General features: G+C 40.4%; 1 protein-coding gene across 1 annotated transcript in view; it reads right to left on the bottom strand.

Moving 5' to 3' along the window:
- LOC140735884 (cadherin-22-like) overlaps nt 1-18,675 on the bottom strand; it is a 1,045,938-nt gene that overhangs the window by 319,611 nt on the left and 707,652 nt on the right. Inside the window, exon 8 of the mRNA XM_073061457.1 lies at nt 7,388-7,524. Within this exon, the coding sequence (XP_072917558.1) occupies nt 7,388-7,524 (137 nt within the window). The remainder of the gene's footprint in view (nt 1-7,387; nt 7,525-18,675) is intronic.

Here is an 18,675-nt window from a genome sequence, read left to right as displayed (position 1 = left end):
GTATGAACATTGAATTCTCCAACTTCTGGTAATTCCCTCCCTCTCCCTCCCTCCATTCCAGTTTCACTCTGCCTCATCCTCCAGCTACCTATCACCTCTCTCATGATTCTGCCTTCTTCTACTACACATAGTGCTTTCCCCTTACATTCCTTACTGGTTTTTCACCTGGCACCTACCAGCCTTCTCCTCCCACCCTCCTCTGACCTTCTTCCCAGTCCTGACGAAGGGTCTCGGACTGAAACATTGACTGTTCGTTTCCACAGATGCTGCCCAACCTGCTGAGTTCCTCCAGCGTGTTGTACGAGTTGCTTTGACCACAGCATCTGCAGTGTACTTTGTGTCTCCACTGGACAGAACAGTTATGTCATGATGTTGTTTGCTTTTTTAAGTTACATACTATATTCTTCTGATTATGTGATGGCTTCAGCACCTGCTCACCACTGCTTTTCATTTGCAGGGGTTTTAATTTGAATTCAAATTCTCAAACCATCACGGTGGGATTTGATCTTCTCTGTGTAATAGGTACTGTCTGAGGGCCTGAATTTACTACAGAGAAATCACAGCACCAGTGAAGGCAATGGCCACAATTGCTCCGCACATGCCTTTCTCAGCAGGAATCATCCTTTTTCTCACGCCTTTCTAGTGAATGCCCCCTCCTTGCACCGATTTTACAAGACTGCTGTGCATAGTGTAATTACTGGCTAGATCATTAATCCCTCAGACACTGGTGAAACACAATGGGATGAATTGACCTGAGTAGCCCTGTGCCCCAGAGACACCAGACAGTTCAAGACTTGGACAGATGTGCATCCATGTCTAATAGAAGTTGTCAGAATGTCAACAGCTAAACTCACCAGCCCGATAAAATGTGGGGCCTCAGCCCATGGATACTGTGCTAGGCCCGAGCTGCTGTAGAACTTCTGAACCTACTCATCCCAGAAGAGGTTACAGGTGTCGCGTAGGTGAAAAGGAGCCATTACACTGGTGCCAAATAAAACCTGGCCGGTAGAAGACAAATCTGATGGATTCATCCACAGCGAGGTATTGCTGCAAAGGCAGTCAGTGATGTTACAATTGGACTCAAAAACAGTGTAATAGCCTCATGAAGCACACCATGAGTTTTGAAGTCAAGGAAACAGAGAGGGATGCAGTTGAGAAGCATGGCCTTCAGCCCATTGAATCCACACTAAACAACAACCACCCTTTAGACTAATCAGAGCCAAACACATTTTATTATTTCCACATTCCCATCAATTTCCTCAGATCCTACCATTCATTTATGCCCGGGGCAACTTACAGTGGTCGATTAGCCTCCCTACCCACATGGTTTTCAGGATGTGGGAGGAACAGGAGCACCCAGAGGAAACCCACAAGGTCACAGGGGAAAATGCACAATCCAAATGAAAAGGGCACTGGAGGGCAGATGGGATTGAACCTCCATCAATGGATCTGTGAGGCAGCAGCTCTATCTGCTGTCTCTGTGCAATTCAAATCAATGAGTCTGTCTTAGAGGCATAGAGAGCTACTGCACAGAAACAGGTCCTTTGGCCCATCTAGTCCATGCCAAAACCATTCAAACTGGCTACTCCCATCGACCAGCACTGGGACCTTAGCCCTCCATATCCCTATCATCCATGTACAGTACCTATTCAAACTTCTCTAAAACAATGAAATTGAGCTCACATGCACCACTTATGCTGGCAGCCAATTTCACACTCTCGTGACCCTGAGTGAGGAAGTTTCCACCCTTATGTTCACCTTAAACTACTCACCTTCCACCCTTAACTCATAACCTCTGGTTGGAATCTCACTCAACATCAGTGGAAAAAAACCTGTTGACATTCATCGTATCTCCCCCTCATAATTTTGTATATTTCTATCAAATCTCCCCTCAATCTTCGAAGTTCTAAAGAATACAGTTCTAACCTATTCAATCTTTCCTCTAAACCCGGGAACATCCTTGTAATTTTTTCTCTGCACTATTCCGTCTTCTCCTACAAAGCCAATGTTTAATCTAATTTACTACCTCATCTTGAAAGCTGAGTGACTGAACCTTCTTGACAAGCCTCCCATGCAGGATCTTGTGAAATGCCTTACTAAACTCCATGTAGACAACATCTACTACCTTGCCTTTATCCACTTTCCTGGTAAATTCCTTGAAAAACTCTATAAGATTGGCTAGACATGACCTACCATGTATGAAGCCATGCTGACTATCCTCAATCAGTCCATATCTATCCAAATACATATATATCCAGTCCCACAGAAAACCTTCCAGTAATTTTCCCACAACTGAAGTCAGACTCACCCGCCTATAATTTTCTGGTTTCTCTTTAGAGCTTTTTTTATTGGCTATCTTCCAATCCTCTAGTTCCTCACCTATCACTAAGGATGTTTCAAGTACCTCTGCTAGGGCCCTGGCAACTTCTGCACTTGCCTCCTGTGGGGTCTGAGGGAGCACCTTGTCAGGCTTGGGGATTTATCTACCCCGATTTGCCCAAGGTAGCAAACACACACTCCTCTGTAATCTGTTTAGGGTCCATGAAGTTGAAGCCGCTTTGCCTCACTTCCATAGACTCTGTACCTTTCTCCCAAGTAAATACAGAAGCAAAGAAAGCATTTCAGATCTTCCCCCATCTGGTTTGTCTCCACACATGGATTTCCATTCTGGTCTTCCAAAGGATCAATTTTGTCCCTTGCAATCCTTTTGCTGTGTTCTTGACATCTAACAAGATTACACTGAAGCCATTTGGGAAATACTATCTAAGAACAGTAAACAAAAAGAACCAAGGGGCACTGATATATGTTCAATTAAAATAGACCAGAGAACATGCGAATAATCCATCACAGATAGACTCATACAAGTTTATTATGATTGGATGATCATAGAGTCATAGAAAACCATAGAACAGAGACAGGCCTTTCAGCCCATCTAGCCCATACAAAACCATTTAAACTACCTGGATCATAGCCCTCCATACCCCTCCCATCTACGTACCTATCCAAACTTCTCTTACACATTCAAATCAAAGTCGTATCCACCACTTTTGCTGGCATTTTGTTCTACACTCTCACCACTCTCTGAGTGAAGAAGTTTCCCCTCATGTTTCCCCAGAAATATTGCCCCTTCACCCTTAACCCATGAGCTCTGATTGTAGTCTCACCCAACCTCAGTGGAAAAAGCTTGCTTGCATTTATTGCATCTAAATGATGCATAATTTTGTATACCTCTATCAAAACTGCCCCCCCCCCCAAGTCTTCTATGCTCTGGGGCATAAAGTTCTAACCTATTCAATCTTACCTTATACCTCAGATCCTATCATCCTGACAATATCTTTGTATTATTTTCTCTGTAATCTTTCAATCTTATTTATATCTCTCCTGTAGTTAGGTGGCTAACACTGCACACTATACTCCAAATCAGGCCTCACCAACATCTTATACAACTTCAACATAACATCTTAACTCAATACTGATCTACAGAGGCCAATGTGGCAAAAGCTTTCTTTATGACCCCATCTATCAGTATCACCACTTTCCATGAATTATGGAACTGTATTCCTCAAATCCTTTGTTCTACTGCAGTCCACAGCATCCTAACGCTCACTGTGTGAGACCTACCCTGGGTGGTCCTCCCAAAGTACAACTCCTCACACATGCTTGCATTAAATTCCATCTGTCATTTTTCCAGCTGGTCCAGATCGCACTGCAAGCTTTGATAGTCTTCCTCAATGTCCACTATGCTCCCAAGCTTGATGTCATCCACAAATTTGCTGATCCAGTTAACCACCTTATCATCCAATTGATAGACGACAAACAGCAACATCTGTTATCCTTGCAGCACTCCATTAATCGTAGGCCTCCAGTCAGAGAGGCAACCATCTACTACCACTCTGCCATCTCCCACAAAGCCAATGTCTAATCCAATTTACTATCTTATCTTGATGCCAAGTCACTGAACATTCTTGACCAACCTCCCAAGCATGACCTTGTCAAATACTTTGCTAAAGTCCAAGTAGACAACATCCACTGCCTTGCCTTCATCAATTTTCATGGTAACTAACTCTGTTACATACCCCATGGGTAACTTGTGACTGTCTTATGACCATGATGTAATTGACTATCTGGTGAGCATGATGTAATGGTCTTGTGATGGTGCGGTGATGTAATTTCCCGCCAGTGTGAGGTCACATGATGTAATTTTCCTGCCAGTGGGAGGTCATGTGATGGCCTGTTCCAACAGGTATAAAACGGGGAAGACTTGTTGTGACGCAGGTCAGTTTGTTGTTTAATTTGTCAGTTACTCCGTTATGCTGCGTATTCCTCTCATGACACAGTTTTGTTTTAAAGTGGAGTTTTAATTTCTTTCTTAAGTCTTAAAGGTTATTGCCAGCAATTTCACCATAACGCTGCCAGCTTTAGTCCAGTCGGAGAGTGAAGAATTTATCGATGTATGGAGACTCGAAGGATTGAGTAAAATTGGTGTTGTCAGCGGTAATACAGGATCGACCTTATTGAATCCTCATTCAGAAGGTAGTAACCTGCATCTGAGATTACCGATGCATTGTGAGAGCAGAAAGGGTTTGCAGTGTTCATTCGCAGTAATGTCACGTCGTCAAGGAATTCATTACTTCAGGAAAGTCTCTCCTAATTGACTGTGTAAATCATCTGGACTTTCGCATTTACCACTTTTAAGAACTGTGTTCGCATTTATCGCTTTAAGAACTGTTCGAGTTGCCATACAGCAGTTAACTTCCAGTTAAGTTAGTCATTTGTTTACTTTCCATTTTTTGTTGAGCTGAGTTTAAATAAATGTTTCTTTGTTTATAATAAACCTGTCTTATAGAGCTTTTTGAATATTCAATATTCATTGTTGCCGTATCATAACAACTCAAAAAGCTCTATAAGATTTGTTGAACACAACCTACCTTGCATGAAGCCATACCGACTATCCCTAATCAGTCCCTGTCTATCCAACTACTCATATATCCAGTCTCTTAGAGTACCTTCCAATAACTTTCCCACTTCATCATTTCAATGCAAGCAAGCACTTCAACTGAAATACTAATGAATGAACTTGAAGATATTGAGGAGCCAAGAGTGTAGAAGACAGCTAGAAGGGTTTGTGCCAAAGTAGAGTAAGTTGAGACTGAACAGATATCTTCAATGTTTTTTTCTTATACTTGTTTTTCACTATTAATGGAAGAATGTAATGCATTCCAGTAGTATTTGCACTCGCAACTAAATCAGATGTTAACAGTTGTAAATTACATTGCTAAATTATTAACATTAATGAATCATGGTTATAAACAGCAGACTGCAGGCATTTCAGACATAGAGAGAAAGCAAAGTCAATACAACAATTTTCAAACTGAGGAAGAATTTAATCCTTGGTGTGTACAGTACACTCAGAGGCCATTTTATTAAGTAGACCTGTATACCTGCTTGATAATGGAAATTACTAATCAGCCAATCATGTGGCAGCAACTTAATGCATAAAAGCATACACAAACGGTCAAGAAGTTCAATTGTTATTCAAAGCAAACACCAGAATGGGGAAAAAAGTAATCTAAGTGATTATGGCTGTGGAATGATTGTTGGTGCCAGATAGACATGGTTTCAGTATCTCAGAAACTGCTGATCTCCTGAGATTTTCATGCACAACAATATCTAGGGTTTACAGAGAATTGTGCAAAAAACAAAAAACAGCCCGTGAGTGGCAGTTCTGTGGGTAAAAACAGCTTGTTAATGAGAGAGGTCAGAAGAGAATAACCAGAATGGTTCAAGACAACAGTAGCATTACAGCAGTGGTGTGCAGAAGAGCATCTCTGAACACACGAGATGTCCATACTTGAAGAGGATGGGCTCCTGCAGCAGATGACCACAAACATACTCACAGTGGCCACTAGTGGGGTGCTAATGTGCAATGTCCTCCTTTTAAATTTTGATTGCTGTGTGATTCAGTACAAATGCACTCTGCTATTACACATGTAAAACATGGGACTGAGGATAAATCTCTGAGTATCTTTTAATTGGAAACTTCTGCCTTGCATCTTCATCTCAAATTGATCTGTATACCACTGCTGTAACAATCATGATTCAGAAATACCGTGGGGAGCTCACAGAATGCCTGTACCAATCTATTACCTTCAATGGATATTCCTTGCATTGGAACTCACTTTCAAGAAATCTGACCATCAAATGCAATTAATCAACTAACATTTACCAAACAGAAGGCAAACATAAATCTCCAGCATGAAAACAAAGGAGAGAAAATATCAACAGTGTGAGACCATTACATAAGATTAAAAAGAATTTACAACTGTTCACTGGAGTAGTCCACGTGGGTGTTTATTGAACAGGGCACAACCTCACATTGCTTTCAACGTTTTTTTAAAATCACAGCCTAAAGTGCATTTAAGCTGTTAACTCAACAATATAGTGGTGGTTCCATATTTCATATTTTCTAGATTAAGTATTTTGTTCTGAATTCCCAGTCAGATGTTATTTCTATGACCCTCAGATTAGTTTTCCTTTTAATTTTCTTTAACAATCCTAACAAACTCATGCAAAATATTAACAACCTCCTTGAAAGCCTTATCCCTGGCACCATGCCATGAGTCATCAATGCTATTGGTGACTGGGCATTTAAAGGGAAGGGAAGAAAATGGTTACAGAGAGAAATTCTACATGAACAAATAACAATACACAGCTTTAGTCTGATTATAAGTCTAAACATTTTTGGTATAAAATTGAAAAGTTCAACAGGCACATCAGAAATGTACTTGTAGAAAAGTCCTGCTTTAAATATGAAATTCTCTTAAAGTTTTAAACTGAACGTTTAATGGTTAGTTGTCATTACTATGCAGTGCTAATTTCTAATGTATGTGGAACATGATCAATGATTTCCATAAACAAATTCAAATGAAAATGGTAAAATAAATTTGCATTTTCAATTACAAAATATTCCATAGCTTAGAGCTTTGCAACAATTCAGTTCAATCATTTAATTAAAAATAAACAACTGGAGTTAAATGGCATTCCCCTATTCATTTCTGATTAATTACTTTTCTGTTGTTTCATGATGCATGCTAACCACATAATAGTTTGTTAACCAGTATGGATATCTAAACTCCCTGCTTTTCAGCTGCACTACTTTTCCCTTCATCAGTTTAAGCAATGCATTTTCTACCCATCACTACATTGTTATTTTTGGCTTATTGTCTTCTCTGTGCTTCAGATCTTCACCAGCTACCTTGTGTTTCTGCTTCAACTTATCAAGAAACCGTTTTCACCTTTTCAACTGTAAGGAAGTAATTTTCACTTACAGTCTTTGCATTGGTCTGAAGGGATTGGATTTGAAGCAACATGTCTGAGAGTCACCTACCTGTCTCCATTGCTATCACGGTGATATTGTGCCATCCTGCAGTTTCCCGATCCAATCTTTTGACAATTGTGATCTGTCCAGTGTTTGCATCCACATTAAATATTCTCTCCAAGTCAGTGTTACGGTCGATAGAGTACCTGTCAAATCCCCATCAGACAACAGTGAGATAAGACCATTGCTAAAGTTCATAACTTAGAAAACTCAGAGCTGGCTTAACAATAAAAATACAGCAGAACTGTTATTCAGTCAGTGCTTGTGTCAGCTTGGGGAAACTAAACAATAATGTTTCTAAAGGCCTGATATGTCATACAGTAATGGAGAAATACAGTGTGGAACCTAGCTCTTTAGCCAAATGGTCTATGCTGACCATGATGTCCCTCAAGCTACTTCCATTTGTCCTTGCTTCACCAATATCCCTCTAAAACCCTCCTATACATGTACTTAACGAACTATGTATGGGAGGTGGTGCTGGAGGAGATGCCCTGGGGCAGGTGACCTCTGGTGGAGAATTAAAGTGAAGATGAGAAAGTTGGGTAGAAGGGACAAAATCAAGACCAGGAGTACAAGTAATTAGGACGTGGTGGTTAGCGAGACTGACAGCATCGGTACTGGGACAGTAAGTGGTGTTGAAAGAAAACTTCCAAGTGGTGAAGGGCAGGGATGGGAAAGGAACTTTGTAATCTGAGAGCAGGGCTGTGAGCAGGGTTTGGGATGGTTGAACTTGGTGAATCAGGCCAGCATGAAGTGCCCTTGCTTCTCCAGTCTCTCTAGCTGTGTAGGATGAATGTTTACCTGCTGAGCCCATCTCCTTTCAGCAATGGATTTCCTGAGCCCTGCCAAACCCACTTGTATTAATAAGCTAATATTTGAGGCAATCATCACGAAAACTTTCAAATGACCAGCACATCTCCTGGGGGCCGACTGGTCACTGATTTCATTGAAGTCTGGCTGGGTATGAGTCTGGGTTTGAGATTCCTCACATCTTAATCCATTAAGTATTCCAGACTTCCATTTACTCTCCCCTGCCTCTCTCTCCTCATGACAGTTTGTGGAACAACTTTGCAACCTTTTAAGCTGAACATGTATGATAATCTTTAAAGTAGGCTCTTCTAATTCCTTCTATTAGTTTTGCACTAGTTTTAACTTTTTACCTGTTGAATATCCCTGGGACCCATAAAGAATAGAACATAGAACATAAAAATCTACAGCACATTATAGGCCCTTCGGCCCACAATGTTGTGCCAACCACATAACCTACTTTAGAATCTGCCTAGAATTTTCCTGGCACATAGCACTCTATTCTTCTAAGCTCCATGTACCTATCTAAGAGGATCTTAAACAAACCTATTGTATCTGATCTTGTCAGTCGGATGTCAGAGACAACCTGTTGACTCCCAAAAAATAGGAGCCACAGTATGCCCATATTGCCCTGAATTCATCATAGTTAGCTCCCATAAAATTGCTAGGCTTCTCTAGTAAAAAACACCACTGATCTGAGGTGGAGACATAAGAAGTGTAGGTACTGAGTAAACACAAACTAAGAGAGGCTTTGATTGGCAAATCACCCACACGTCAAGGTACATCATTGTAGGGTATCTGAAGACTGAGGTCCAAAAATAAAAGACCCAATATGTAGGTGGATGTCAATTGAAAATCCATCACTGAGTTGATAACCTTGGCAGGTTACCTAGTATTTATATGTTTATTTCATTGAGATCACCTACAGCACAAACAGTTAAGAATATACCTCATTGAGGGTAAATAATGAAGCAGAGAATACCATGGACACAGAAGAAGCCAGCATGCTCTGGAAGGAACACTATGATTCCTTGGTTGGGAATCTAGCTTTAAATCATGTCTCCTTGACTCTACCCTCCCTGCACCCCTGCCACAATATCATGCTGCTTCCCCAGTCTAAAGAGAGTTTAAAAAGACCATATTAGTCATCTAAAAATAAGCTTCTAGAGCAGATGATACAGTATAGTTTTAAAACTTGGTAGAGAGGAACGCATAACCTCTTCTCCCTCATCTGGAGGAAATGTCAGGGATCCGCAGAGATCTTTAATCATGACCATCTCTCAGGAAAGAGGAAAATCTGATTCCAGTAACTACAGAGGGATATCTCTGCTGCTCTCCTTAAGAAAAGTCACTGCCTGTGTCCACCTCAACCCTGTCCTCCCATTTGTAGAATAGCTGCTTCCTCCTGTGATTGATGTTACTACCAGAGCCACATCAATCACTGCACCTGGCAGTGATTCTCTTTTAATTTTCAAAGAGAATCAATTGCAAGAGATGGTGAGGAATCCTACTAAAGTTTGACTGATATTACATAAGCATCTCCCTTTTCCTCTGCTATACAATGATGTGATGAAAACATGACATTTCTATCCAATGGATCCAAAGGGACCAATTAAAACTGCCTTTGCTTCAACTACTGTATCTTCTCAATCTTTTTCATTTCGGTTTTTCTCCTCAACCTCCCCATTGAAGTGGAGTTAATCTATAGGTCAAGTGGAAAAGTAATGAACCAAGCCAGAGCCAAGGTCACTCTAACCTCAGTCTTCACATGCAGTAAGAAAACTTACCCTACAAATGGGGCCACTCAGAGATCAATGTTGATCTGTTTGCTGATACGTGAAATAAAATTGACCTTACATCAAACATCCAAAAGACAAAGGTCATCCATTAATCTGCCCCATTTCAAAGTAATTGTTTAGTTGAACCCTCTGCTTCATTGACCAATCAAATTCAACATCATCAATTAAGAATAAACAAACTGCTGTTGAAGTATAGAGAGCTGAACAGCATCTATAGATGCAAAGGATAGGTGGCATTTCAGGTTGAGACATAACATCAGGATTTTGAGCATAAAGGGGAGATAGCCAGTATGAAGAGGTCTTTTCCATTTCTGCCTTTATTGGCCTTTGTCTATTCAATAAAAATACAAAGAGCTCTTCCTTCCATTGCTTTCTATCATTGATCACATTACTCATCTCAGTCCTATTGCTGACATCCTCATTTAATCCAGTGTATAGGTTTATGGTGTACTGGCTCATGGAAACAAGAACAATCCTACTGTTCCGTCTCTCTATTTCTGTGAAGTTATTTATCTTTCTATTGTCCATTCCACATGTCCATCAGCTCCTCATTCTAGCAGAAACCTCTTCCTCCTTCAGTGATCTGTCTAGCATTTTTCAACAGTACTTACTATTCTAAGTGACTCCACACCCAAAGTCAAAATAAAGTGTTTGGAATACCACATTGTATTTATATTGTCTGCAGCAGTTGTTCTTACCTGAAACTAAACATCCCTTCTCTTTTTCTATGCATCTTAGTCGAGGTTTGCAATATAATTTCTCCACTTAGACAGAAGCTCAATGCACTCAGTCTTTTCCTCTCATTGGAGAATCAAAAAATGGCAGGTATTGGTTTAAGGTGAGAGGGGAACAATTTCATGGAAACTTGAGGAGCAATGTTATCTTTCATACAAAGGACAGCATGTATGTGAAATGAGCTGACAGAAAGTGTTAAGGCAAGTAAAACCATGACTTTTTAAAAACAGTTGGACAGGTCATGGACTGGAAGTACTTTCAACACTATGGGCAAACACTAGACAATGGGTCTAGTTTGGGTGGGGCACCTTGGTTGACATGGATCAGTTTGGTTAAAGAACATGCTTCTATGCTGTTTAAGTCTATGAGTGTACCTTTATATCAGAAAGGCTTGGTGCTTTCAACTGCTGATTCATACAAGCAGAAGAATGAAGCATCTACATTTCTCTCATGACAGGACAGCAAGTTCATTAGTGGTCATCCTCAGTAAAAACAGGAACATAAGAAAGTATCAAAATCAGAATTCAAATAAGGTTTATTGTCACTGACATAATTTGTGAAATTTGTTGATAGCAGTACTGTGCAAGCATAACAAATTACTATAAGTCACAGTAATAAGAAAGATAGATAAGGAATGGATAAATAAATAGGCGAATAATAAATAAACATAAATGGCTAAATAGTTAAACAAACAAACATATAAATAAATAATGCAAAAAAAGTATAGTGAGGTAGTGTTCATGAGTTTATGAATTGTTCAGGAATACAATGGGGAAGAAGCATTTCCAGAAATATTGAGTGTGGATCTTCCATTTCTTATATCACCTCCCTGATGGTAGCAATGAAAAGAGGATATGTCCCTGATGGTGAGGGATCTTAAAGATGGATGCCACCTTCGTGAGCCACTTCCTTTGGAAGAATATCTTCAATGGTAGAGAATCTTATGCCTGTGATAGAGCTGATTGACTCTACAACCCTCTGAAGCCTTTTAGAATCCAGTGCATTGGTGTCTCCATACCAGATGGTGATGCAACCAATCAGATTGCTCTCCACAAAGTACACCTGTAGAAATTTGCTAGTCTTTCATGACATACCAAATCTCCTCAGACTCCTACCGAAGGATATATATGATCCCATCATTATGTTGGGCCCAGGATACATTCTGAGATGTTGACATTCAAGAACTTGAAACTATTCATCCATTCCTCTGCTGACCCCACAAAGAGTATTGTTGCCTGTTTTGTTGACTTCTGCTTCCTTAAATCTACATTCGATTCCTTGGTCTTGTTGACATTGAGTACAAGGTTGTTATAGTGACACATGGTGTCATTGGAGTATCATGCACAATACTTCAGGTATGGCCTCACAAGAACGTTGCACAATTACAGCAATATTTTCCTATCTCTAAAGTCCAAAACACTTACAATAAAGGCTAATATGCCATTTCCTTTCTAACCAGTAACCACCTGCCTGCTAATGATTTTCAATTTGCGCTTGAGAACACATTGATCCCTTGGTACTTCACTCGTCTACAGTCTTTCTCCATTCAGATAACAACCTGCCTTTAGACTGCTCTTGCTGAATTACAGGAACTCGTATTTCTGCACATTAAACTCCATATTGTCCATTCATACAATTTACTGAAATACCTCTGCAAAATCTAAAATTCCTCATCATAACATGTCTCCCACCTGTTTTCATTTTATTAGCAAAATAGAATAATTCACATGCTGCCCTCTCTTCCAAGTTAATACGATGAACAGTAAATAAATCAGGGCAAAGAATTAATTGTTGAGCCACTCCATGAGTTATCTTCTTCCAGATGAAACAGTCCCCTTTATTCTAACTTTCTTCTGTGTACTATCTAGTTTTCAATCCCTGTTAACACCCTTCCCTGAATGCAGTCTGGTCATTTGCAATTGCCTTTTATCTGACCCCTTGTCAAATGGCTTCTGAAAAGCTGAAGATACTATATCCACAGGTGGCCCTGATGTCAACTTTCTAAATCCTCAAAGAACTCAAGCAAATTTTTCAAACAAGATTACCTTTCGCAATATCACGTCAACTTGGTTTGCTTGGGTTAAATTGCACTAAATGCTTATTTCTTTCTTGATTGTTGACTTCAGCTTTTTTGCAACAATGGATATTAAGCTAACAAGCCTATAATTACCCACTTCTTGTCTCTCTCCTTTCCTGAACAAATGAATCACATCTGTAGTTTTCCAGTCCACTGTTACCTTCCTGGAACTCAGTAGTATGTGAAAATGGGATCAGCAATATCTGCAACTTCTTCCTTTAAATCTTCGAATGACAAACCTCAGGACCTGTCTACTATACCAGCTTACATCCCATTTAATTTTAACAAAACCTTGTCCCCATTGATAGTGATTGTTGCAACTTCTTCTGCATTGTTTAAAAATAGCCCACCAGATATTTTTGGAATACTTGCATTGTGATGATTGACACAATTTATTTATTTGACTTATTTGCCGTTGCCTTGTTTCTGATATCAATTCTCAAGTCTTGCTCCCCAGGGTCCCACATTTATCCTGGTTAAACTCTTTTTTAGTATCTGCATAGAAATTCTTACTTTTGTTTGGATATTATTTGTTAATTTATTCTCATCACCAACATCATCCTTCCTTATCAATATTTTGGTTTATGTTTGCCCTGAAAGGAATTGGAGAGAAGTCATCAAGAAATAAATTGTGCCTGTAGGACAATAATTCTAAACCCATTGCAGATAAAACAGACATAATCATTATTCTCCTACTAATCCCAGACCTACTGACCAATAATTTCTTGATTATGAATTACTCTTCGTAATTAAAAAAACATTGGCTCTGGACTGCACATTCACATGTACACGATTGCATTTATAAATCTGATGGGGTGACATACATAGCCTTATATGTCTGTTTACTTATTTCACTGACGATTCTGAGCTGTGTTGTGCCCAATCTACATCCCTAGTGGTCACTTTATTTTGACTGGTTTCCCAGAATCAATAACTCATTCAAGCAATAAGCTTAAGTAGTTGTAAGATGTCAGAGCAAACTATGATCAAGAGCAAATTAAAAAAAATGCCACAGAGTGTGGTCACAAGTCATGAGAGGCCATTGATCTTGCAGTTTAGTTATCCAAAAGGGTTTGGGTTGAGAATATGAGGAGGAAGTGTTTCAGTGTCAGGATCCAGTAAAAAAGAATTAGCACAGGCACTGGGGTGAGAACAGAACATGCTGGTGGAAGGGTCAGGAATAACTTTTGTTTTACTCAAGCGCCTCCAACCACCCTTACATCATATGCAAAAAGCAGAATTGAATTGATATCCCTATTCCCATTTTTCAATCATGATGAGACCACTCTCAGATTGGAGGAGCAACACAACATATAATGTCTGGGTAGCCTCCAACATAATGGCATGAATCAATTTCTCCAATTTCCGATGTTTTTTTATTTCCCTCCCGCTTCCCTCTTCTTCTATTCCCCACTCTGGCCTCCTACATCTTCTCATTACCTGCCTATCACCTTCCCCTGATGCCCCTCTTCCTGCCTTTTCTTGACTGGTACACTCTTCTCTCCTATCAGGTTCCTTCTTCTCCAGCCCTTTGCCTTTTCCATCTACTGACTCCCAGATTCTTACTTCATCCCACCTCCCCCACCCACCAAGTTTCACCTATCATCTTCTTGCTTCTTCTTCAGCTTCTTACTTTGGCATCTCCCCCCTTCCTTTCCCATCCTGATGAAGGATCTCAGCATAGTCGTGCCCATCGATACTACCTGGCCCGCTGAGTTCCTCCAGCATTTTCTGTGTACTCCTCTTTTACTTTGTACTTGCTGCTCTATTTTGTCATCAATGACTGGAAAGGAGCTAGAAGAACATTCATCAAGAACTTTAAAAAGGGAATTGGTTAAGATCAGAAGTGAAACATCTAGTAGATAAGAATGATTGAGTGGGGCGGCAGAGCTCTTTCAGAGAGAAATGTAGAGATGATGGGGAGCTTGGTGTCTTACATTCCCCAGGAACAGATTAACTCATCTTTAATCTGAAGGAACTTCAGCCTGCACCAGAGCTGTAAACTTATCACATTGAAACAGGCATTTGAAAGTACTGCCTCATTTATTCATGTGGTTGAGAGCATGGCAATATAACAGATAACACAACAGTACAGAAATGGAACAGGTTCTTTGGCCCACAACGTAATGCTGAATTAACTGACCTAGGAAGTAAACTAATCCCTTCTGCCTACATAATGCCCATATCCTTCCTTTCTTGGCATAATCATGTGCCTATCTAAGAGCCTCTAATGTATTTGCCTCCACCACCACCCCAAGCAGCACATTCCAGGCACTCTGTGTAAAAAACATGTCCAACACGCTTCCTTTGAAGTTGTTCCCTCTCACAGTAAGTGCCCGTTCTCCTGTATTAGAAATTTTGACCTAGGAAAATATTACCAGCTGTCTACACAATCTATGCCTCACACAATTTTATAAAGCATCTATGAGGCTCTCCACTCAGTCTCCACTGCCCTAGAGAAACCAAGTTGATGGTGCAAACTCTCCTGACAGCACGCGCCCTCCAATCCAGGCAACATTCTAGTAAACCTCCATTTCCATAATAGCAGAAGACCATAATATATAGATGCAGAATTAGGCTATTTGGCCCGTTGAGTCTGATCCACCATTTCTTCAAGGCTCATCCAATTTTCCTCACAGTCCTAATCTCCTGCCTTCTCTCATATCCCTTTATGCCCCTGATCAGTCAAGAATCTATCAGCCTCTGCCTTAAATATAGATAAATACTTGGTCTCCAAAATTGCCTGTGGCAAGTAATTCCACAGGTTCACCACTCTCTGGCTAAAGAAATTCCTCCTTACCTCCGTTCTGAAAAGACACACCTCAATTCTCAGGTTGTGTCCTCTGGTGTCAGACTCTCCCAGCAACCTCTCCACATCCTCTCTATCAAGGCCTTTTACCATTCAATAGGTTTCAGTATGGATACTCCTCATTTTTCTAAATTCTAGTGAATTCAGGCCCAGAGCCATCAAATGCTCTTCATATGACAAGTCATTCAATCCTGGAATCATCTTAGTGAACCTCCTTTGAACCCTCTACAGTTCCAGCACATTTATTCAAAGATAAAGGGACCAAAATGGCTCACAATACTTCAAGTGAGGGCTCACCAGTCCTTTACAAAGTCTCAACATTACATCTTTGCTTTTAATATTCCACTTCTCTTGAAATGAATTCTGACATCACATTTGCCTTCCTCACCACCTGTAAATTAACCTTGAGGGAATCCTGCACAAGAACTCCCAAGTCCCTTTGCAGCTCAGTTTTTTGTATTGTCTCTCCATTTAGAAAATAGTCAACACTTTCATTTCTTCACAAAAGTGCATGACCATACACTTCCCGACACTGTATTCCATCTGCTATTTCTTTGTCTATTCTCCTAATCTGTCTAAGTCCTTCTGTAGCCTCTCTACTTTCTCAAAATTACCAGCCCTTCCACCTACATTGATATTGTCCACAAATGTTGCAACAAAGCCATCAAGTCCATCATCTAAATCATTGACATATAATGTAAAAAGAATTGATCCCAACATAAACCCTGGGGAAACTATTAATCACTGGCAGCCATCCAGAAAAGTCTCCCTTTCTTCACACTATTTGCCTCCTGCCAATAAGCCACTGCTTTATCTATGCTAGAATCTTTCCAGTAATACCATGTGCTCATAGTTTGTTAAGCAGCGTCATGTGTGGCACCTTGTCAAAGGCCTTCTGAAAGTCAAAGTTTTTCCTTGTGGAAACCATGCTGATTATGGCCTATTTTATCATGTGCCTCCAAACACCCCACAGCCTTCTCCTTAATAATCGACTCCAATGTGTTTCCAACCACAGAGGTCAGACGAATTGATCTATAGCTTCCTTTCTTCTTCTTTCCCTTCTTGAAGTGCAGAGTGACATTTGCAAATTTCCAGTCTTCCAGAACCATTCTAGAATCCTATGATTCTTGAAAGATCATTACTAATGTTTCCATGATCTCTTCAGACACCTCTTTCGGAGCCCTGCTGTGCATACCATCTAGTTCAGGTGACTTCTGATTTTTCTGTTTCCCAAGAACCTACACTCTAGTTATGGTCACTTTACACACTTCATCACTCCTGACACCTGGAGCTTCCACCATATTGCTAGTGTCTTAGTGTCTCACAGTGAAGACAGGCACAAAATACACATTCAGTTTGTCATCCATTTCATTGTCCCCCAATACTATCTCTCCAGCATTGTTTTCCAGTGGTCCGCTATCCACTCTGACCTCTCTTTTACACTTGGTGCATCTGAATAGACTTTTGGGATTCTCTTTAATATTATTGGCTAGCTTACTTTCGTATTTCATCTTTACCTTCTCAATGACTTTTTTAGTTGCCTTCTGTTAGCTTTTAAAAGCTTTCCAATCCTCTAACTTCCTACTAATTTTTGCTCTATTATATGCCCTCTCTTGGCTTTTATGTTGGCTTTGACTTCTCTTGTTAGCCACTGTTGTGTTATGTTGCCTTTAAAATACTTCTTTCTATTTGTGATGTATGTATCCTATGCCTTCTGAATTGCTTCCAGAAATTCCAGCCATTGCTGCTCTGCCGTCATCCCAGCCAGTGTTCTTTTCCAATCAATTCTGACCAGCTCCTCTCTTGTGCCTCTGTAATTCATTTTACTCCACTGCAATACTGATACATCTGACCTTAGCTTCTCCTTCTCAAATTGCAGGCTGAATTCGATCATATTATCATCACTTTCCCCAAAGGATTCTTTCACCTTGAACTGTCCAATCAATTCTGGTTCATTGCACAACACCCAATCCAGAATAGCTAGTGGGCTCGACCATCAGTTGCTCTGAAAAGCTATCTTGTAGCCACTCTAGAAATCCCTTCTCCTGAAATCCAGCACCAACCTACATGCATATTGAAGTCCTCCATGACTATTGTAACATTGTCCTTTTGGCATGCATTTTCTATCTCCTGGTGTAATTTGTAGGCCACATCCTTACTACCGTTTGGGGGGTCTGTATATAACTCCCATCAGGATCTTTTTACTCCTATAGTGCCTTAGCTCTATCTACAATAATTCAACACTTTCCGACCCTTTGCTACCTCTTTCGAGAGATTTAATTTCACTTTAGCAACAGAGCAATGCCGCCCCTCCACCTTCCTGCCTGTCCTTTCGATATAATGTGTATCCCTGGACATTAAGACCCAGCTATAACCTTCTTTCAGCCATGATTCAGTGATGCCTACATCATACCTTCCAATCTGCAACTGTGCTACAAGTTCATCCACCTTATTCTGTATACTGCATGCATTGAAATATTACACCTTCTGTCCTGTATTCACCCTTTTTACGTTGCAACTCATCCTGTTGACTGCAGTTTTGCCCTATCAACAGCCTCTCCTCACTACATCTTGTTTCTGTTTGTAAACCAGCTACCTCAGCACTATTATTCATCTTTCCTGCAATACTTCTTGCATTGAAATGTGTACAGCTCTTGACACTAGTCCCACCATATTCAATCTTTTGATTCCAGACTTTGAGGTCTTACCAACATCTGCCTCCACAACTTCTCCACAAAATATTCTGGCACTCTGGTTCCCATTCTCCTGTAACTCTAGTTTAAACCCACTGTGCAGCATTAAAAAACATTCCTGCTAGGATATTTGTCCCCCCGCAGTTCAGATGCAAACCATCCCTTCTGGAAGAGAGCCCAATTATCCAAAAATATTATGCCCTCCCTCCTACGCCAACTCTTTTGCCATGTCTTAAACTGTACAATCTTCCTAGTTCTGACCTCACTGGCACATGGTATGGGTCGCAATCCTGAGATCACAATCTTGGAGATCCTGTCCTTTAACTTAGCACCTAATTCCCTGAACTCCCTTTGCAGAACCTCATCCTACCCATATG

The sequence above is a fragment of the Hemitrygon akajei genome, chromosome 11 (assembly GCF_048418815.1).
Source record: "Hemitrygon akajei chromosome 11, sHemAka1.3, whole genome shotgun sequence".
Taxonomy (NCBI): domain Eukaryota; kingdom Metazoa; phylum Chordata; class Chondrichthyes; order Myliobatiformes; family Dasyatidae; genus Hemitrygon; species Hemitrygon akajei.
This window is presented reverse-complemented; position numbering and strand designations above follow the sequence as displayed.